Source organism: Polyodon spathula, chromosome 15 (assembly GCF_017654505.1).
Source record: "Polyodon spathula isolate WHYD16114869_AA chromosome 15, ASM1765450v1, whole genome shotgun sequence".
Classification (NCBI taxonomy): domain Eukaryota; kingdom Metazoa; phylum Chordata; class Actinopteri; order Acipenseriformes; family Polyodontidae; genus Polyodon; species Polyodon spathula.
The window spans coordinates 14,636,680-14,660,850 of NC_054548.1; the positions used below are offsets into that span (position 1 = coordinate 14,636,680).

Below are 24,171 nucleotides of genomic sequence, written 5' to 3' on the forward strand. Positions count from 1 at the left end.
AGGCACACAGTTCAAACTGTACGATGGCAGGAAAATGCAAGCAAATCGTTTTTCTAAAACAAACATTACATAAGCCTGATACCTGCTTTAAGAAGCAGGCATATGCCATAACAGTGTAGCGGCTTGCAAATTTTTTTTTTTATTGGATTGGATTATTAACAACTGTATCAGCATTCACAGCTGTATTATAGCAACATGACACAAACTGTACCATTACCACACAAACAATTTTACACAATTGTAGTTAATCCAGAACAAAGCATTCCTACGGCTATTGGTGTACAAATGTAGAGGTATGTAAAAGTAGGTTAAAATTGTAAGGACATTCCAGCTAAAGTGGATTAATGGGGGTTGAACATCCCCTTGCGTCAATGGCTAAATGTCAATTCATTGTTTTTTTTTTTTTTCTGGAAAGCCCTTGAAAAAAGCTTAAAAATAATATTTGCCTTCAGCATCCCCCACATATGAAATCCAAAGTTCACATGCAAGCCATGTGGGATGACACATATCCTCTCCTGCATGCACACAACACCTACTGTGCCCTGGTGGAACCCTTTTCTCCAGGTTTATGTATCATCAGCCACAAATTGAGGAAACCGCTCTCCTGAATGGGTCCACTGTACTGTCGCTACAATTATCCTGTTTCAATTCAATCAAAATATCCAAAAAAAATCAACAGCATGCAGGCAAACAAAAACCTGTACTGCAAATAAGTTAAACTTTTTTATTATCAGTCTTAAGCCTCACAATGGTTTGGTAGGGGAGTTGAGGGAAAAACAACAGCAATAAATGCAGAAATACACTAAGCCATCCTAACCCTACAATAAATAGTATGCGTTTGTGTGCGTGTGAATATAGGCTTGGCAGGGAGGGGGTTAAAACACTCCCTGCCTGAATACATAGGTGGCAGGTGGACATTCCCTAATTAGGTAATTAAGTGTTAATTGGGGAATGGCCAACTGTATAAAAAAGAAGAACCATGTTGAAGGTATTTGGAAGGAGTGTAGGGTCAGTTTATGAAACTGGGTTTACAGACTATTCAGTGAAGGCCATTGCCCAGCCTGAGCAGTAGAATTTGTTTGTAGTGTTTGTTTAAACCTTTTATTTAGGTCCCTGTGCCTTTGTTTGTTTGTCTGTTGTGTATATTAATGTGTGCAACAGCTCCTTCACTGCAGCTTTCCAGCCTCTGAGTTTCATTTCTGACGGCATCCTGCCACATGCTCACCTGGTTCTTAGTAGCTGATTGATCTAAAAACTTTGTCAGGTTGGATCAACAACTGACTAGGTAACCCATTACACACTTTCACCACTGTCAAGTGTCTCCTACCCTATTTTCACTTAATGACAGAGGCAAGGAGGTGAAAAAAATACTTTAGAAAGGTTTCACAAACCCTATGTATCTACCGGAGAACTCAGTAAGCAACCTAGAGTAGAGGGGATTCCTTCTAGTTTCAGTAAAATACATGTGTCAGCTTAATTATTTTAAAAAAAAGAGATTCTGTTGCCCAAACAATTGTGATTTTGTCATTAAAACCTCTATGTAGTGTAGCACAGAGGTTTTGCTGACTCTTGCTAGTTAATAAAACATGAGTGCAAATGCTGAAACATAGCGTTTTCCCCCGTTGACTGAGTAGAATAAACAGGCAGGGAACAAAACAACATCTATATTTCAGAGCCGTTTAAACGAGCCTGAGCTACCAGACAGGGTGCAGCTCATTGTGTTTCAGAAATCAACATTCAACCCCAGAGAACAAGGAAAAATTACAAACTCAGGGACATTCCACTCTGGAAATACGAGAGGCACACACCAAGCCATTTTCACGTCTGTATTGGGGGGTGATCTTGTTCAGACTGAATAAGATGTCTTGACACAGACACCTCAGTGGCCTCTTTCTTAAACTGTTATATTCATTACCAGTCTTCCCAATTACTTTCCACTTACAATCTTGAAACACCATTCCAGGACAGGATCTCCTGGGTCCTAGGCTGCCTCTGGTTTATAGAAACATACAGGAGCATGTTACTACTGTATAGTGTAACTTCTATCCCCCATGTAGTTTAGTAGTCCTTCATCAGTTAAAATATAGCAAAACTGGAACTTCTAGTCATGATTTTTTTCGAACTATGTTCTAGATCGTACAATTGTAAAAAAAGTGCTTCCTACCTTCTATTCTATACTTACTTTTACTCAGCTTCAATGCATGCCCTCTAGTTATACTCTCTGTGGTAAATTTGAAGTAGTGTCTTGGGTTAACTTTATCTATACCATTTATGATTTTATAAATGGTAGTTGCCCTTCTCTATATCTTCTCGAGTGCTATGATGTATTTTTGTAGTGAGGTGACCAAAACTGCATAACGTATTCTAGGTGGGGTCCAGCTAGGGCATTGTATAATCTTAGCATGACCTCTCTAGACTTGTATTCCAAGCGTTTTGTAATACAGCCTAACATTCTATTTGTGTTTTTAATTGCCTCACCACACTGGCGAGATACTTTTAATGATGACTCCACTGTAACCCCGTGTGGAAGGGGTGTGGGTAATTCACTGACTAGGAGACAGACAGGTGTACTTGAAAACACCACACAGGTGCCCAGTTTTATTTTCAGACAGTTCTTACTTTTTCCGGCAGAGGGCACTGTTGACCGTGGGCTGCCTATCACCGATGATAGACAGCACCACGGAAATACCACAGCTGGTACGTGAACAGGAAATGCACTCGCAGGTGCTCAAAGAAATAATAATGAAAACAGAAGGCGAAAAGAACAAGGGAAAATAAACCAGTAATAAAACTACAAATAAAAGGTGCTGCACTCGGCAGCGTTATCCCGGTCGCCGCTACCCGCACGACCCGGATCACCGTCCTACTCTGTCGGCTATCTAGCCTGCTCTTTTACAATACGCCGGGGTCTGCCCAAGGGTTCCCCGCTCTCTCTCTTTCTCGCTGTGAATTTCTTTTTCTCCCGGCTGATTCCCGGTCCTGAATCAAAGCTTCCGCACTCTTGGTGCGTCTAAGTGGGCAGACCTGAGGAAACAACAGAGCGTTATTTTATAGGACCAACAATCACCCAAGACCCGCCTCCCAGCCATTCAGAGAGGGGGAAAGTCCGCACACACCCTTTCCCACCTCCCCGTGTCATTGCCATGACTCACAGGCGGATGTTGGGCGATTGCCGCCCTCTTCCTGCAGCCTGTGAACACGCCAGCAGAGTCAGCACAGATCTCTCCCTGTTACACCCCAAGATCCTTTTCAAAGTCCTTGTCCCATATTTCAGTTCCATTCAATTAAAATGTATAACCCGAACTATCATGCCCAATATGCAATACTTGACATTAAAATGAATTTGTCACAAGTTTACCCAGTTATAGACATTCCAAATCCCCTTGAATTAGCTGGACTGTGATTTCAGTCCTTCACTCCCCCCAACTTTGGTATCACCAGCAGATATAACATTCTTGCAATGTGTATCTTGGTATAACTGAGGAACAGTAAGGGTCTAAGTACAGACCTTTGTGGTACCCCAATGAAGATATCCTCTCAATCTGATTTTACACCTCTCACAATTACTCTCTGCTTTCTGTTTTTTTAACCAGTTCTGTATCCAACTACATGTCCTCCGCTTTATTCCTGCTGATTTTATTGTACTGAAGTCTTTCATGTGGGACTTTGAAAATCAAGGTAAATCATATCATAAGCTTTGCCATCATCTACATTAGCTATAACATACTCAAAAAGTCAAGCAGGTTAGTTAAGCATGACCTCCCACTTCTGAGGTCTATAATTACCTGGGTCCCTCTTAAATGGCAGGACATTTGCAAGCTTTCAGTTTTCAGCTGTTTTACTTTTATAATATTGGAATAATTTTTTGATGCTTTGCATCCCTGGCAATATTTCTTTCTAGAGCGCTTTTCCTATATTCTTCCCAATTGTTGCTCTTTCTTCTGTCCTGAAAACAGCCCTATTTTTTTTTGCTAAATTTATTTGCTGTCGATCTGTTTAACCACCTTGATGACTGCTTGTTAAACCCTGCCTTTTTCACTTCAGGCATGTCTTGCATTATAACTTTAAATTTGTTCTATTGAACTTCAACTGTCATGTCTTCCAATTTCCCATTGTTATGTTCTGATGTTCTCAATTTTACTGTCAAAATCAAGTCTTTTTAGTGTGGCATCTTTCCTCAATCGTGTAATTCATTTTGTAGAAGTGGGATCTGCAGAGACAATTCTCTTGTGAACTACGACACTTTCCAACAAGGTAACATGCAACACTGTAACACATCTTATATCTAACACACAAGCTATAATAAAAACTCAGCAGACAGGCTGTTCCGCTCTAATGAAATACTGCTGATTTTATTAAGATGACTGACTTCACTAATGAACATTACAGACATTTAATGTCTGTAAATGTTTTCAAAAGTTTTCATTACTTTTTTACTATATATATATATATATATATATATATATATATTATATATGCAACAATAATCCCCCTTATGGGTAACAGTTGGAGACCTCAGTTTACTGATCTGAGTGCAATGAGTCATGAAGCGAGACAAACCCAAACCCACTGAGCCATCAACAAACCATGCTCAATGAACCATGGGCAGAGAATGACTGCTGAACCATGCAGATCAGAAGACACAACAGTAGACTGGTCCCTCTGTCCACTATTCTCAAAGGCCTGTCTGAGACCTACTGTAAGAATGTTGTGAATGGGTCTGGGATATTTTACAGTTGATGTTGGACCACATTTACAATGCTTTAGCTCCAAAGCAAGTTTCTAAAAACGATATAAACAAGTTGGTATTCCCTTTTGGGGAAAATAATAGTGACAACTGAACTACAGATAAAGCACAGCACATCTGTTCCAAAGACAGGTTCCTTTATATCTATGCCTGATGAACAGGTTATTAAAGGTGTATTTGTCAAATTCAGTTACGGGATAATATAAAATTATCCTACTGTTGTATACTTCCTATTTTCTTTCAGTTTACGTTTAGGCAAAATACAAATGTTTAATATTATATACATTCTTTCATATAAAACCATGTACTACTGTATTTAAACTAAACTACAAATATTTAATGTTGTACAATATTTAATGTGTATAAAAAGACATCTCTAAACTGCTGATTTATTTATTTATTTATTTTTTACTGTGTAGCAATGGTTATCAATGGCATAAGTGAAGTCTATTATAAACAGGTTAAAAATGAGAAGAAACAATACCTATGTGCAGGTCCGAGGTGCAATAAGAAAACATTCATGGCTGGTTTCGCAGACTCAATTAGCACTGATCTTCGACTACCTACAGTATTTTTTCCATGAGGTAGGACAGTGCAAAATTAGTGGTAATTGGGGTGTGAAACCAGCCGTTACAGCATTTATTTTACAGAATGTTAAACCTGAACCTTTTTGACTCTCTAATAACAGGTATTTCCACTGCCTTCGCTCCAGCAGGCTACTAGGAAGCTATCAGCTGCTGACTTCTTTTCTTCTGCTATTGTGCAGAGTCGGTTAGCTTTTTTCATTGTAACACAATTGGAACTGTATTCATGAAGCATGCAAATTAAGAAAAAAATGAAGATTGGGCCAAAAAAATACACCTCAGTCCTTTGTCCCACTTACCCAAAGGGATTTGTCTTGTAAAGTTTAGTTGAAGTAGCAAAAAAACCAAAAAAAAAAAACATTTGCTATGTTATTTCTCTGAATGAAAGCACAGCTAGAGCAATCTACAGCTAGCTCAAAGACATGTTCTTTTATGTTAACCAGTTCATAATTTCAAGAGAGTTAAGCTTTATAAAAAGAACAGTGAGGTATGTTACAAATTCACATTTAACCTTTGTGTGGACAAGGGGAGTCCAACCCCCCTGAATGAGCAACAGGAGTGCTTTGGACTCACTGGTTTATTTTGCAAATATAAAGTTCAAGTGTGAGTTTGTGGTAATATGCTTGGCCTTCACGGATTTCCATGTGAGTTATTTTTTTATTTTTTTAAACTCGAGATATTTATATGAGAAAAACGCCTCATGTAAAATGCTTTTTTGGGTTTCCGCTGTCTTTATTTAACTCGAGTAAAACAGGCTTTTCACCCAAAGTGATGCAAATGAATGGGAAAGGTGGGGATTGATATGTAAATTAGCTATGCCTAAAGTACTCGAGATGTTTCTGAAGATTACTAATGACATTTTGTGAAAATGTGGTTTCCATGCACAGAGAACTGGTACAAAAAAAAGCAAAATACCTCGTGCCTGGTTGGTTAATGTGTTTTACTGCTCTTGCCCAAATTGTTTTTCAAACGTCATCAGTGGGGTGTCATGTCGTTAGTAGTGAATACTGTTTCAACTAATTTATCTTATGACTCATTAATTAAAAATAAACTTGGAGGTATAAAATGAAACTGATCAACAGGTACTGCAGATCACCATGGCTGTATATATATATATATATATATATATATTATTACTTTTTTTTTTTTCATTTTAGGCAATACAGCATATAGGGGATCAGGTGATGCTGCGTATACTACCCTGGCTTAGAAACCCTACCTGTCTGGACGGCTGATAGCTGTTGAGGAACCATTCAACACCACACTTGGGTAAATACGGGTAGTGAGCACTTGAAAGGGAGGTGGCAGATACTGATGAAACTGACTAAAGTGCATTCATTTGTTCACAAAATTGCCACTGCCTGCTGTAGCCTGACACAAACTCTTGTCAACAACAAAATTAGGTGTTCAGGAATCAGTAGCTGCCTGTGAGACAGAAGAGGAAGGTTACAGTCTCACGAGAAAAAAAAAAGAAACTGCCTTTCACAATGTGACAGGGTGGCTTTTTAATTTATTTTGGTATCAAGGTATTTTTCTTGACTCCAAGAACCTTTCCCACTTCCTTTCATGTATGAATGTGTGTGTGCCTGTGATATGCATAAGGAATGAATTCTTACATACCATTTTCCCCATTCTCCCAAATCACTGCAGTGTATCCCCATTCTTGGAGAGCAACATAAGCAAAGAGAAAATCTAATTAAAAAAACAAAGCTTGTATTATTCATTCCTGTGTGCAAAAATCCTTGTTGCTGATAGCATCTGGTCAGCATTGTATAAAAGATGGCCACCAGTGATACCTCAGCATATAAAGATGGTTGATACATCAGCAGAAACAAAATGGTTGCTGACCTTGGAGGTTAAAGGTCATAACTAATATATAAAAGTGCACTTTTCTTTATGTTGTTATATTGTATGTGTCTATGATTAACCTTATGTGTGTGAGTCTGGCCAACATATTTTTTGATGATGTTAATGAAGCATTTTTGTATCTGTATTTATTTTTAGTTTAAAAAAAAAAAAAAAAAAAAAAAGAGAGAGCTGTATCTTTAAATGGAGTTGCCTTATGGGAAATCTATGCTATATATAAGGTCCTGAGAATGCTCAGATGGGGGGTGGCGCTCTAACCTTGAAGGTGGATGCTGGAGAGACACATGGAATATGTCTTTCTTATATATTTATATATTTCTTATATATTTCTAAATATAGTTTTCCTTTTGTTTCCTATAAATAAATCTTTAACGAACAGCAGCGATCGGAGGAGGCTCATGCTGTCAGGATTCTCTCCTTTCTTTTAAATTGTGTTGGACTTACTGTTGTGTTAAATATTAATGATGCAAACAAATAAAACACAATCAATATGTTCATTTGCAATTTTATTTGGTCAGTTCTGAGAGAGCATCAACAACTTGTTGGTTGTCTGTTGCGCTGTTTTGGGCAATTGAGCTGACATCCAGTTCACCAACTATATTTATTAATGTGGAGGGCAGACACACGTTGTCTTTGGACATAGCTGGGATCAAAAAAAGGACAGGAATTAATTCAGTTACATTTAAGCAGCTCACTTGCTCTTCGTGTTTAACTTTAGCATAGTTTTTACAGCAAGGGTATTCTCAAAAAGCTGCTTTAATACTATAACAAGGGCAAAATGCAGTTCATGGTAAATGGTTTTATAAAGAACTGTAAACCCACAAGAGATATACAACATGACAGTCCAGACACAGCAAAACACAATAACAAAAAGGAGCCGCCTGCATTATCATTAAGGTGAACTACACCACTGCTAACCGTAAAATCGCCCTTCAGCCACTACTTTCTGACTTCTTGGAATCCACAGTAACAACTGGCCTGCTCCCTTGCAATATTTACAGTTAAGGATAAACACGCTCATTAACATTTACACATGAAATGCAGGTTTCCATGTGAAAATGGGCGTGGATTTTCCTGTGTGTTTTGTCACTTACACAAGTGAATGAGATTTACCCTATCCCTCTCTTTGGCCATTTTTTTCGGGCCACAAACCTGATTTACCTGAGTAATTCTCCCAAACGTGCACGCGTATTGCCATTTCACGTGTAAATTGACCCGCATGGAGAACCCGTGCTAGTTGCAGATAAACATTATTGGACTCCTCTGAATACACTGTCTGGAATGCTTGGCCCCTAATTGCAACCATTATTATTTGCACTGAATGTTTGCAGACATTCTTTCCACAGGAGGAGGAGTCCACTGGACACACCTTGCCACTCATGACATTTAGTTACACTTGAATCAATTGAAGCCAATATATCACACTGGTGGGAACTGTCGAACCAAAGTTGCAGATTCCATCAACTCTTGAAGGAATACATAGACTGAAAATATTTTTTTAAAATGATTTAATTCATAGACACTGTGAAGGGTGAGTCCAACCCAAACAATGGTTAAATAATATTTATCATATTTATTATTTATTCATATTTATTTACTGCGCTTGTACTGTATGACCTGCTGATATATTGTTATCCTCAGTCTATTTATATACCAATGGTTTGGGAGCAGTGGCTAGCTAGGTAACCCATTCCGTACACTCACTCTCTGTGTAAAGAAAGTATTTCTTACCCTCTGTACCAAGTCTGTCACCACTGACTTTCCAAATGTGTCCTCTGGTCCTGTTTTCTGTACAGGCTGGTGTTAACTTCTTTTAACATATTAAAATCTCAAGCAAAACCACATCAATATATAGATCATCATGACCTAGTTCTTAATATTCCTTAGAATCTGAGCTAATACTTTTTGCATAACCATATCTAAGAAGCTGCATCTAATCTTTTTAATATTAATAGTTAATGCTTGTAATGGTCACATCAACACATCAAAACAATGGTTTAATAAAAATGCATCAATATGAAGAATGTTAAGTGCTCCATTTAATATGTGCCCCGGTGTCATGTCTAATCAGCACATTTATTAAAATACTGTTTTCCAGTGTGGATTTTTACATGATATATATATATATATATATATATATAGAATATATATATATTATATATATTAGTCATATATATATATATATATATATATAGCAAAGCTGTTTCTAAAGAAACACTATATTTACTTTTGCAGCTCATTACTTACTTAACTGTGTGAACTGACCGAAATATGTCAGCCTCACAAGTTACCAAAACACACTTAACTTTGCCAGGGTTTATCATTTCATACAGGACATTGAAATTATACAACAGTACTTGCAATATCCTGAATCCAGACTACAACATTGGTCTTTTTTTTTTTTCTGGTCCCTTCATATTTTGGACATTTCCCTAACCTACCTTACAAAAAAAAAAGGGGGTCTGAGTGCTGTAGCAATTACATTACAAACTACTAATGTCCAACAGCATACAGACTACATTAGTCTAATAAGTCAGATGCATTTTCCACAGTTTGACTGTAAGCTTACTGAAGAGCCACGTAAAAATGCAATACATTTGCTGCAGCCTCTAGTACCCTTTAGTCCCAATTACCGGTATAAGGCTGAAGTGCATTGGTTTGTACACATTGCAAATAATAAGGGCAATTTGTCTTTATTAAATAAATGCTAATTTTACCCACTAATAAATCCCAACACTGTCACCTCCTGAACCTGTTGGTTGTTTGCTCGTGTTTCATGTACAGCACATATAATTCATAACAACAGCTTCTGATACAATTTGGCTGTGCAATTAAGGTAGATTGCCAGATGCAGCCAAGCTGTGAGGTCAGGGCCTGGGTTCGACCTCCCCCGTCCTAGAACAATGCAATGTTGCTTGTTTTTTACATTTTGTATACAAGTACACTACTATGTTGGTTTTTAATTAAACATATTTAAGATTAAATGTATTAAATGTCAAGTTTACTTCAGTTTGTGGGAATGCTCGTTCAGAGGTGCATGTCAGGAATGTTCAACCTGGCTTTCACATAACTGAAACATGAAATTTCTTCATTTCACAACAGCAACAAGGTACGGTATGCCTGTCAAGGAGATAAATAACACTTTACAGACCATCAGTAGTGCCATGACATATATCCATGGTATCCATAACAGTATATCATAAAAACATACCCATGAATAGTTTAATTAAACTAGACCAAAATATGCAGCCACTTTCAATTGCTTAACCAGTCAGGCTTGTTCAGAACCCAGGGTTACTAAACACTACAGTTTATTAACTTACTTTAATCCTTTGCAGTCCTATGTCCGACCAGGTCCGACATTACAATTTTCCCTATCCAGTCCGATGTCGGACCCTGTCCAACATCATCAAAAAGACGTCAAGCATAGATCTCTAGTCGTTTTTTCTCCGGAAAAAAGCCGAAAAGAAACCTTTCAAAGGCCGAATGAGACCGAAAGAAGTCGAATGAAGCCGGAAAAAAGGGGGGGGGGGGGGGGGGTATCTGAGCAATACAGATAGCCCCTGCACCACAGAGATAACATGGACACTAACAAAGGAGATAGCTACTTCCGCGTCCAGCACTCAAAGAATATCACAGACATTTGCAGAGCTTTTTGAGATGTTATAGTGATAAAATAATGACTTAGATCACATTATTGAGGGGTTTGGTGATAAAACGAGTGATCAGGACAGCATTCATCAGTATGCATGTCTATAAAGAGCTATGTGAACAATACAGTGAACAAGGGGTGGGGCTTGGCTGGAGATGCAGTACTGATGTCCTTTTGCTATGCAGGGCCTTTTAAACCTGTTTTACTCTGGAAAAATAAAAATAAAAATTTAAACAGCGCATTTAAAATAAATTGGACCTGATGCGCCTGACAAGCGCTGAATAAATGGACTGCTAAGGCTTAAATAGAAAACATAGCTGTTCTGGTTAAAGAAATTTTAAAAATCTATATGATACTGTGATTTTTAGCATTTTTGTTTGTCAAAGCATTTACTATGCAAGGAGTAACTAGGCCCTTGTATAGATAACTTGTTAGGCCCCTGACTCCCTGAGTAAATGGACACATGACACTCATTTTAAACCTTTTGATTCTTCAATTTATATAAAGACAGTTATGGACATAAATCATACTTAATTTATTGTGCAGTGCTCTGATGACTCATTCATGAACAGTGTCTTGTTTATCTGAGGGAGCTATTACAACTTGTAATTTACTTAAATGTATTTAACAAATCGCATGGTCATTTTTTTCTTTATTTTCACAGGTCACACTCAGACCTTATTCTATTAACTAAACTTGACTAAAACTTGTTAATCTTCTGTTAAGCAGCAGCATAAAAACTGAAAACATTTTTTTCAACAACAATGGCCTACTAGATTTTGAAACTGAGAAGAACTACACAGCATTGGTGAAAAGATATATTAAATAAAAATGCAATTAAAAACTAAAAAACAATGTTTTTTTTATGCATATTACACTAGCTAAGTTATAAATGCAATAGGCCAACTAAATTAAGTTGCTACTTGGCTGTAATTACCGTAGATAAGCAAATAATTCTCTCTTGGATATGCTTGGTGATTAACTAATTAGGTAACATACAGTAACTGACTGTACTGCACCTACCAGCTGTCATTTTGAAACACCATTTGAATGTTAATAGACAGTTTAATTTTGTAGTACTAGAGAAGTAAATAGCTTATTTTCGACGTAAATGATAACAGTTTTTGGCAAACCAGCCGATTAATCATTATGGTCTTGCCATCACAGGCATTTGTTCAAATTTACTGAATCAATTTCTGATTAATAAGTCTCAATCCTCGTGTAACTTCCACTCAATTAAACATTCTCCGACTGGCGTCTAAGGCTGCCACCCTTAAACATGTAAATGCCTCTGTTTAATTTACTAGTAATACACGTATAGAAAACCCGTAAACTATAAATTAACATTAAGCAGCTAACCAGTCTGCATCATCTGTATCCCCCGATGTATTTTTGTATTTGTGGCAGGAAATGGCGTTGCGGTGACGTCAGGTCAGAAGGACGAAGAACACCACAGAGGTAACTGCAGTTGAAAAAGACGTGTTGTGCGCCGTTTTATTTCAAATACAAAAATAAATAAAATATTTAAACACAAATAAATCACAAACACACAAACACATAGCTCAGGCTGGGCAATTCGCTTTCACTGATCCTGAGGTTTGGTTTCGTTTAATTTTTCTTTATCTCTCTCCTCTCGCTCTCTCGTTCCCCACTTCTGAACACACCACCCTGAGGGGAGAGCGCTGCAGGCTTTTATGCAGGTGACATTCTCCCGATTTAGCAACAAATTAATTACTTAATTTGGGAGATGGCCACCTTCTGCACGAGGTTTTTAATCATTCCTGGCAGAGGACGAGTTACTCCCTCGCCTCTGCCAGAACACGTTTCAAAATAAAAACAAAACCAAAACGCGGCTAAGCCGTCATATAAATACAACAACAAATGCATGGGTTCGCCGGCATTTCTATATATAAACAAATAAATAAATCATAGTACAAATACAAAATAACACAGGGGCGGAGGGGGAGACCCCATTCTAAAAATACACTGTACAGGGCTGCTCACCCTGTTACAGTATTACACTGCAATCTCATACTGACTGAATGGCACTCTGGTTCACTATTAAACTGCCTAGCTTTTTTCAGATTCATTTTCTTTACATATCTGTGTGTCAGCACTGTTATACACGCATTTATTAAGAAACTACAGAGTCCACAATGCATCTGACTGGACTGCCAAATGAACTAGAGTCCACAATGCATCTGACTGGACTGCCAAATGAACTAGAGTCCACAATTGATCTGACTGGACTGTCAAATGAATACACAGAGACTGGCATGTGTGTAAATTGCTTCAAAGTTTAAACCATCGTTTAAATGGTGCCGTTCAGTTTATTGCAGGGAGTTTACAAAAAAAGAGAAAAGGAAAACGTGGTAGCCTACTGGGGTCTAGGGTGAACAAACCATATATAAAATATTATTCATATTTTGCTAGCTATACAAAATGGTTGAGGGGACACAGTCAATAAAAAAATTACAGTTCTGGCACTAAACAAAATATGAGGTTCAGCAGTGACCATCACTAAAGGACCAGAGCTACAATGCTATCTGCAGTGAAGCACACAGGTGAAGTAAAGGGCACAGGGTACACAGAAAAAATCTCAGTCAAAACAGCGGCTCAGTGACAGATACAGTACCATGAATGACTCACATTGCGGAATGTTCATACTAGTAAGGTTTTCATTTCTGAGCATTGTGACTTCCCAGTCTGCCTCACAGCAAATCAACAATGGCAGGATCTTTTTTGGCACATCTGAGGAAACTGGTTGTGTGACTCAAAAATACACTCATCACAATCCAGCAGTCAGGAAATCCTTGTAATCTTTCAGGTGCAAAGTTGTAACAGGCATGTGCAAGTATTCTGAATTCTATGATTTGGAAGGGAAAGTGTTACTAAAATAACAAAAAAAAACAACAAAATGACATTGTGTCAACACCCCATAGGCACCATACAGGGATACTTTATCATCTACGTTAACCTTATATTTAATTTTGAACCCACTTATTATTCAGTACATCCAATATACTAAATATATTCTTCAAGGCTGAATGTAGGGAAGTGAGATGGCGACCCTCATTATCATGATTGCTAAATAATTGCCTGGCCGCTAGGGAATATGGATTTTGCTGCCGCAACTGTTTGCACTACGCCTATCCTTACATCAGCCCCTTTATGTCATGTCCAGAAAAGTGCTGTAGATGTGAACTTTATCACAGCTCATAGCTGCAATGTAGGACCAGAAATAAACATGTGTTACTTCATTCTAAAGTAACAGAACAATTAGGACATTCATTACAAGATTTCCTATATGTATGGATAAAGGAATTACAGTTTCTCTCACATGACACAAAATAACAAACACAAAAGAAACTTGGGGCCAATTGTTTAAAACTGAATGAAGCATCAGACACCCTTAACAATGCAGAGGTCATTCTTAACAATAACAACAGTTTATGAGGCCGTAAAAAGAGAAGGTTTCAATAATAAATGTGTGCTGGCTAACTGACTGTCTACAATTACAGTACTAACAATTACTTTCCTCCTAAGCAGGAAGAACGAGCGTCTATGTGATTGAAAAATCAGGATTTTTTTCCCCCATTAGTTTAACAAGCCCACTAAACTGGATGACAAACAAAACAATGGACGAAAGGGTCCTCGAGCAACGCTATCGTACCACTGCTTGGCTCTTGTTTATAAGCCACAATTGATTTCAACAGAAAATCAATTAGTCTATCGAATGATTCATCGGCAGTTTACTGCAGTTACACTGCATAACATGGAAAATGAAACATGTATGTGGTTTTCCTAAAGCTGCAATGAGCTAAAGTGCATCTGGGAGCTTGGAGACCAGTTACAGCAATGGTAATTTTGAGGTGTTAAAAGTATTAATCTGTCTGTTACTGCTGTTGAACACCTAACACTCTGTCTTAAACATGAATTACACAGAATCTCTAATGGATCCACTAGATCAAAGCTGTCAAAAGGTTTGCTATAAACCTGCAGTGTTTCATAATTTAATAGTTTTTCGTTTCAGAAAGCATAAAGAAAAAAAATAAAATCAAGAAACTAGCTGCTGTACAGGCATAAAAACAAGCCAGGAAGAGCATCTGCTTCCTTGGGGTAACATGTATTAAGTTGGGACAATTTATTTGAGGTATTTTCATTAGGAATTTAATGGGAATGCCTTACTCTCAAATAAAAATGCTTACCTTTTTTTCTATTCCTATTTTGACATGACCCCTTTAGTGCAACTTGGTAACTCCTATACTTATAAATAAAGCTTATTATCAAACAAAATCTATACTGCAATGTGTGGCCCAGAAGCAAAGAGGCAGTTTTAAGACGCAACTCAATTCATATAAAGAAATTAAAAAAAGACAATGTATCTACTAGCATATTTCATGTTACATGCACTTTAAATGCAACGATTCCTAAAAGCAAAGTCAGAGAATGTAAAAAAATTAATAAATAAAAAAATAAAAACAACCAGGTAAGGGTCGTGTTTTTGATCTCTTGGTAGCCTGCACAAGCTTCCTACACACGTGGCCCTTTTAACAGTCATCAGTAAGGCTGATTAATGTTCACTTTGTTCGACCCGTTATCACCAAGTCGTGGAATGTTGCCTTCTACCCCTTACTTTGGAGATTGATAACAGCTGCAAAACACAGTAAATCAGCATTGACTCTGTGTTTTTCTGTCCTACAAATACTATCAATGTTGTAAAAACATGTGGAGAGCTCCGGAAAAACGTTGTCACAATACCTTCGTCCACTGCAAACATGAAATCTAGAACATGCAGAATTATGGAAACTCTTCCATAACATCACACACAATACTGCCTGGAGGATGCTACAGATCCATTTTCAATTAAGTATGAAAGAGATGCACTGATGGATTGGATGAGAACCTAGACTGAGATGAATACATGTGCACTAGGGTCTACTGAAATTGCTTTGTGGATGATGGTGACCAAGATGATAAGTTGCCAAATTCCATTGTACTGTAGCTTCAGAATAAAAATCGCTGAGCTACAATGGCCACTTTCAAATGAACCATCATTACTTCAGAACAGGGAACTGCCTACAGTTTGAACAGCAACACAAGAAACATCTGCTGCAAAGCACTTACGGATGTGCATCTGTGAACATTTTTGATCCAAGACATTATGACTTTATGGTCTACTACGTACAACAATTTAACTTAGCTCCTACTGTGCACAGTGTCACTCACACACTTGTTTCAGTTACCAAACGATCTTCAACACTGTAGAGGACAGGAAGTGATATGTTGCTAGAGGAAAGTAAATTAATTTATTTAGGAGTCCTTTCTGCACCTAAACTAATAACTGACCTGCTGGCCAATGCTCAGGGCACACTATTTTTTTTTTTCAAATCTGTGATATTGCAAATGTACAAAGCTCAAAGTAAGTTGGTGTGACGTAGGTGTTTGGACAACACAGCAGGAAGTAGCTGGATAGGTTTTTTCAGACACACACAAGAACATTATGAATTAGTCTCTCCTGAGGAGATTTATCAATACTCTGGAGCAGAGATCACAGTCACAGTTTAATTACAGTATTAGAGTTTTATCTCATTAACAGAAAATACAGAAAATACAGGCAAACAAATGTAAAAGTTACAGTAATACCATTGTGCTTCTATTTGAAGGGGTGAAAAGTATTGTTGGTAAAATACATCCCAAGAACTCACACCAGTCACCATGACCATTTCAGGAACGGACATGCCATGTTGAAGATCAACTGGATACAGTCTTAAGTCTCAATTTAGCACCATTACTCCCACAACCACCAGTCAAGAGTGAACGACGCAAGATGCCACTTGCCAGCCAAATCACTACTACAGCAATTACTAAATATCGACACCTGGCATGTGAGTGCATCACTGCTACACTAATCACCTCGGTATATAATTTTCTATAAGTTCACATTGTTTTACCTCGAATAAGCAAGTTCTGACTAGCAAGGCAATGATGAATCTGTCTGCACTTAGCAATCAGTTAAGTCTGGGTGCTGTTAGGTGTCAGCTACTTTTTCAACATTTCAACTGCATTTAAAAAGAAGGAGTCCATGTGAATAGAAGAATTGTGAAATGTATTACTTACCTTGTGTCTACACTTTAAAACCACCCCATAGGCGCCTGAAAAAGAAAACAAAATGTGATCAACCACTGCGAGTAGCAGAGAAGGGCATAAACCAGGCAAAATATGTGTCCTTTTGTTTTGTTTTTAATTAACTGTCAAAGTACACTCATACCATATTGTCCAAGTCTGGTAGAACTGACTAAAATAGTTAGTCAGTGGCTGAACAGAGAAGCAAGGCTAGTCCACTGAACCATATTTTACCAAGGCACCAACAGTTTATAATAAAAAAAAAAAAAAAAAAAAAAAACCTTTCTTGCTTTCTGTTATTCAGCATGGTTATACAACTTGTTAAACTTGAACCAAAATCTGCACATAACTAGCATTATGGTGGTACTTGACTGGTCTTGTAAAAAACAGAACTGTACACCAAGTCTCTAGTGTTGGTTGAATGTGTAATATCTTTGTTCCCACTTTTGAGAACGGGACTGTATTAAGTATTAAAATAATTTAAATGACACACTAGCATCTCTAACTGTTCCGACCCATGCTCAGGCTTACCGTGCATCTTCATGTGTGAGTCAAGCTATGCTTAACAGCCAATAAACAATGGCAAGTATCAGAACAGGATTTTGAGTTGCAAACCCTTGTTGTTACTGCGGTAACTATAGCACTCCTCACATAGTTGAGATGCCCTCAGATTCTGGCACTATGTCGCCTTCTTCTCGAGTTGTATGAAAGCTACAGTTTAAAAGCATGAGTGTTATAAATAGTGTGACGATTCTGTGAATGAAACTGCTGCTATATAAGTGTATAAATCAAAGCAGGCAGATGGTTTTACAAATAGCAACATTGTTAAACTTTCAAAAACTACAAAGCATGTGTTGCTCAAGAACATGGCATGGAGCCTATTTGATACCCTTAAAACCATTAACAGTGCCTTCTAGGATAAAATAAAACCATGAAATAAATTAAAGTCCTGAGAGCCCTTACACTTACACTAAATGTTTGCTACTAATCTGCACAAGTACTTCAAAGACACTGGGCAGGCTTTTGCATTACAGCAGAGAGTAACCGTTGATTTCTTGGGTGTTTCTTTTCTCTTACTTTGTGTTCAACCTAGGCTATTTAGGTTGTCATTATCTGACACACCGCAATCTTGCCCGTGATTCATTTCAAATGTAGATTATAGGATTATATGCAATCTCCAATGATGTTTTAATTTGCCCTTTATGACAAACATCACAACTTGCAGAAACTTGTGTAGTAAACAGCCTACTTTTTATACTTTATGTTTGTCCAGTTCAATTTCATATAGTTTTACTTTACATGTGTACTTGAAGTCACGGACAATAAACACAACTTCACAGACCTTAAACAATTGTATAGGCCAAAATACAGATCTTCACATTTGTTTAGAATGTTTGAACAGCATTTTAATCCCTAATTCATTTAGGTATGGAGTTGCCTAGGCCCATAGCTTTAAAAAGCACAAGTTCCCTGGGAGTGAACAGGATAAGGGAGTTATAGCACAGCTTATAAATGTGTCTGTGAATTTCCCTGAGAGTTCTCCCCAGGCCTTTTCCGCCGGGTGCGTCGCCCGGCAAAGTGGCTGATGCCGCCCGGCTGAAAAAAAACAGATCCTCCAGTGTTACAGATGCTACTGTGCCTTTCACAATAAGGACCGATTGCGCTTCTAGCAGACTAGATCCCTTAAGTGCTTTTGCGTCTTGACACAACATTTAACCAAGCAGACAGTTGAAGGGGCGGGTTTCCTGTGTTAAGCACTTTGAGAGGCTAAAACGTTAAAATGACTGCTAAAAAATAACCAATTATTTTCAAAGCAAAAATAGTGACAATGATTGCAGGGTTTTCTAAATAAGCCGGCGATCAGGCGCAATTCACCGCCTAATACTATATTTCTGCCGACTAATTTATTAAAAAAATATTAAGATTATTTTCGGGTATTATCATTCAGTCCATTTTTTGTTGTATTATTGTCCTGCAAGGTGATATATAGTACATAACAGCCATACATATGCACAAAAAAAACAAAAAAAGGTTAAAATGAACAGTTGCATTCAAAAAATGTAGAACAGCAAAAAACAAAAATGGACATGCATTAACAAAATGCCTTGAAAACTTAACAAATAAAACAATTTAAATGAAGCAATAAGCTCAATAATTAAGCTAAAAAGGAAGCGAAAAGGTTATCCATTTTAATTTTTTTGTGAAACTCCAATAACCCTACGTTACCTTTCCCCAGTCAAATCGTAGAGTCCTTATTAAATAAGCACAGCAATTTACCATAATAAAAAATAATTTATGAAATAAATTAATCATGAAAAATAATTTAGAACATAAAAAAGCTTAACCAGATATAGTCATCGAAAGACAACACATTATTCAGATTCTTTGTCGTATTATAAATTTAAGGTAAGGCAAGTTTATTTTTCTACTGAGTGCTCCCCGCTATAATGTTCTGCCGCCTGGCTGTACAGAATTCCTGGGGAGAACCCTGTTCCCTGTCAATATGGTCCCAGTCTTGGATGTTGCCTTTGCAGAAAACCACATTTGTGGATAAAATTTAGTACAAATGTCCAGTAATTATGCCTCTGTTTTAAATGGATGTTCTTTGTGGACCCTCTGCTCTTATGGTACTTCTCATAAAATGTTTTCCATTATTTTAATAAGGGGTCTGAATGGGGAAGGGGGAGGGGTATCTCCAGTGGTCCTGTGTTTATCTATCCTTGAACTTTTTGCAGGAAGGTGTACATATTTGTGGGTCCTGGGAGACAGTCAACATGGTTTTAGGAATGGGAGATCGTGTCTAACTAACCTGCTTTATTTTTTTGAGGATGCAACATCGATAATGGATAAAAGCATATGACATGGTTTATTTAGATTTCCAGAAAGCTTTTGACAAAGTCCCACACAAAAGATTAATTCTCAAACTGAACGCAGTTGGAATGCAAGGAAACACATGTACATGGATTAGGGAGTGGTTAACATGTAGAAAACAGAAAGTACTGATTAGAGGAAAAACCTCAGAATGGAGTGTGGTAACCAGAGGTGTACCACAGGGATCAGTATTAGGTCCTCTGCTATTCCTAATCTACATTAATGATTTAGATTCTGGTATAGTAAGCAAACTTGTTAAATTTGCAGACAACACAAAAGTAGGAGGAGTGGCAAACACTGTTGTAGCAGCAAAGGTCATTCAAAATGATCTAGACAAGATTCAGAACTGGGCAGACACATGGCAAATGACATTTAATAGAGAAAAGTGTAAGGTACTGCACGCAGGAAATAAAAATGTACATTATACATATCATATGGGAGATACTGAAATTGGAGAAGGAATCTACGAAAAAGACCTAGGAGTTTTTGTTGACTCAGAAATGTCTTCATCTAGACAATGTGGGGAAGCTATAAAAAAGGCCAACAAGATGCTCGGATACATTGTGAAAAGTGTCGAATTTAAATCAAGGGAAGTAATGTTAAAACTGTACAATGCACTAGTAAGACCTCATCTTGAATATTGTGTGCAGTTCTGGTCACCTCGCTATAAAAAAGATATTGCTGCTCTAAAAAGAGTGCAAAGAAGAGCGACCAGAATTATTCCGGGCTTAAAAGGCATGTCATATGCAGACAGGCTAAAAGAATTGAATCTGTTCAGTCTTGAACAAAGAAGACTACGTGGCGACCTAATTCAAGCATTCAAAATTCTAAAAGGTATTGACAGTGTCGACCCAAGGGACTTTTTCAGCCTGAAAAAAGAAACAAGGACCAGGAGTCACAAATGGAGATTAGACAAAGGGGCATTCAGAACAGAAAATAGGAGGCACTTTTTTTACACAGAGAATTGTGAGGGTCTGGAATCAACTCCCCAGTAATGTTGTTGAAGCTGACACCCTGGGATCCTTCAAGAAGCTGCTTGATGAGATTCTGGGATCAATAACCTACTAACAACCAAACGAGCAAGATGGGCTGAATGGCCTCCTCTCGTTTGTAAACTTTCTTATGTTCTTATGTTCTTTTGTATAAAACAAATATAGTTTAATCATGCCAACTTTCATATTAACTGCTGTGCTTTAAAAAGGTCAAAAATGGCATTTTTATATTTGAATTATAGAAATGTTTAAACATGTACCTGGACAGCTTTGGCAGATATAAAAACACAGTGAATGAGGGACTCACAGCACAGAACTGGCACATAAACCCAAGAAATAATCCTTATTAAACAGTTTGCTAATCCCAGGTAATCCTTTACAGAAATCCCATTAAAGACTACAATTAAAAATAAACATCCACAAATGCGTAAATAAAGAAGTAATGGCTGATGAGAAATGTCTCCTTAAAAATTGTTCGGATGGTAATACAATAAGCCTTTATGTAAACCCAACTAATAGTATCTCTGTATCAACATTTGCTTCTTGGAAAAAAAAAAATATAGTAGATGACACTCATATGATACATCTCTACTCTCTTTAGCTATTAATACTTATCCATATATCATAAAAATTTTTGAATAGCTGTAAATAACCTGAAAAAGTAGATCACCATGATCTACACCAAACATAAGGGCATTAAAAAAGTGAGGCCGACAGACAGATATTTCAATATACTGCAGAATCATAAGCACACAAGATCTTGAGAGCAACAATGTTCTTGGCATGTTTCAACAGGAATTGGATAAGCAGTTCTCTAGATATATGTAAAATTGTATGTTGACTATAATTGAGAATAATTATCCAAGGCAACTTACAGAGACTTAATATACCTCTCTGCGCTTTGCAATGCTTACCTATGCTTTACCATGCTTTCACTGTGCTTTGTTACACTTTGCTATGATTTCACTATGGTAAACTTTTATAAGGGATGTTATCCACTACTTTGCAAATCACTGCTTTATATTTTTATGTGTTGTTTTTTATTGATTAAGGGAGTACTGTAGTTACTTGATGTTTTTGCCAACAGTCTGCAAGCACCCAGCTCTATGTTCAATTTTAGAAGTACTTGATTTCTTTAGAAAATGAGGTAATGTCTAGTTTTCTTAAGTACTTAAATGATCTTTAACAAAGCTCACAATAATTCCTTCAGCATTGAAGTGCAATAAAAATTAACTCTGCAAGACTTGACAGTACTTTCTTTTTGCCTACCGCAAAATTTATTCAAAGAACAAGCAATATCACTTAGTAGAGAGACTGGTCTACTATATACACTAGACAAGTGAATGAATGATGGTCTTGTTCTTCAACATGGGTGGCAACAGGGGACAATCCTTTAACCTGAGGGTGTCTCAACCCCGCCCAGCTATAAGTGTAGGCAGAAGAAGATCCACAAGAACAAAACAATAAGACAATTTTGGTTAAAAAAATGTGTCTGGCACCAACGTACAGTAGGGTGTGTTGATACAAAGCTTTCCATTCAAAGGTTCCCAACAAAGACTTAGATAACAGTGTGCAGTATTTTATGACGAAGTAATACATTCCTTAGATAGAAGACAGAAATAGAATAGATTATAATATATATATATATATATATATATATATATATATATATATATATATATATATATATATATATATATATATATATATATATATATAGATATAGATATATAGATATAGATATTAAATGTCTCTGCAGAGTTAATAAATAGTTCACAGCAATGACACAAGCCATGTGTATTTTGCTCAATGACCTCGTAGAGACGAGGTTGGTTGCACACGCAAAAATCTCTTCTTTGATTATCCATCAGATTCCTCTTACATTTTGTTTTAAAAGTGTTTTTATTATTTATTGAAACAAAACAAGAAACAAACACAACCGGTTTTGACAGTGTGTCTTCATCACCTGCTGCAGTGTCAAATGACAAATCGCTGGAAAAAGCTTTGCTGTGCATGAATGCCTTCAAGATATGTGTGTGTGTGTGTGTGTGTGTGTGTGTGTGTGTGTGTTTCTTTAGTATATTAATGTTTGTAAAAATATTGAAAAATACTTGAGTCCTATTTTTATGATTTCAACAACAGCCATATTTAGATACGCCACTCTTTAGATGAATTGAAAAAAACCCTACGATTCATCTAAAAGTGTACTTTTATTGCTTGCTCTATTATATAATTATCCAAACATGGTTTATGGTTATAAATTGGCATTAAGAAGAATCATAAAGGGATATTCAATATTCCTTTTTAGTAATTTAATTTAGGAAACTGTTGTAACAAAAAAAAAAAAAAAAAAAATATTACCAAGCCCTTAAAAGATAGGGCAGGACATTTGGGACTGACTTGAATGTTATCTATTTTTAGAAAGGGCTTTTTTGTACAACAATAGCTTAATAGCATTTTGGATTAAGCAAGGGTAGCAAATATTTAATAATAATATAATGTCCCAATAACTTTCCACAAACACCATTCGCTGGACTCTCAGTTTTGATAGACAAAAAAAAAAATGGACTTTGATACAGAATGCTGTCTTAGTTTGTGTTTGTTTTTAGATAATTATTTACAGAACCAAAGTGTTAACTTACCTTCACCTACAATCCCAAGGACCTCAAATTTATTCATCACATTACCAATGTCAGGAATCTTCATGAAGACAAATTCCTCCTGTGATATGGCCCACAAAGCGTTGCTCAGTGAAGGGTGTTAACAGGCAGCGTGCAGAAACCAGGAATGATTTCTCCAGTACAGCAAACCCCTCTGACCGCCTGGAACCTCCTCATACTTCTCAGACACCAGGCCAGAAAGGATACCACCTGCAGGCAAAAATCAAAAAGGTACTTTAAGAGGTAACACTGTTAGAAACTACTAAGTATATTACCTGTTATTGGTATTGATAGGAGAATGTTTATGTTTTTATATTGCCTAGCTGTTTAGTAACAGGTACTTTTCTCAGGAGTTAAACAATGACAGGAGTTAACTGAAATAAATCATTTGGACACATATTATGGCTTATACCACTTTCTTCATTTGCTTCCCTGCAATTTGAAGTGATATATGAGTAAGTATGATATCTGCTTATTATTAGTCTTTGGTGCAATTTAATGTTTCTATGTGTACTTGAAACAGCCTATAAAGTTAGTTGATCAAACCAGTACATTCCACCTCTATGAAACATTATTTTTTATGGCCCTCATGAAACAGGAAGCACACTTGCACTGACCACAGTCAGATATGGTGCAAGCCTCCGTCCTGACTTTAACACCCGCTGCTATTCAG

The 24,171-nt window shown here is 37.0% G+C and overlaps 1 protein-coding gene across 4 annotated transcripts in view; it reads right to left on the minus strand.

The window, feature by feature from the left end:
* The window catches only part of LOC121327949 (cyclin-dependent kinase-like 5), an 82,058-nt gene that overhangs the window by 43,140 nt on the left and 14,747 nt on the right, over positions 1-24,171 (minus strand). For all 4 annotated transcript variants that reach the window (XM_041272316.1, XM_041272317.1, XM_041272315.1 and 1 more), the window contains 2 exons: positions 23,481-23,708; positions 16,970-17,004 (listed from right to left, as the gene is read on the minus strand). In XM_041272316.1, the coding sequence (XP_041128250.1) occupies positions 16,970-17,004; positions 23,481-23,544 (99 nt within the window). In that variant the 5' untranslated portion in view covers positions 23,545-23,708. The remainder of the gene's footprint in view (positions 1-16,969; positions 17,005-23,480; positions 23,709-24,171) is intronic.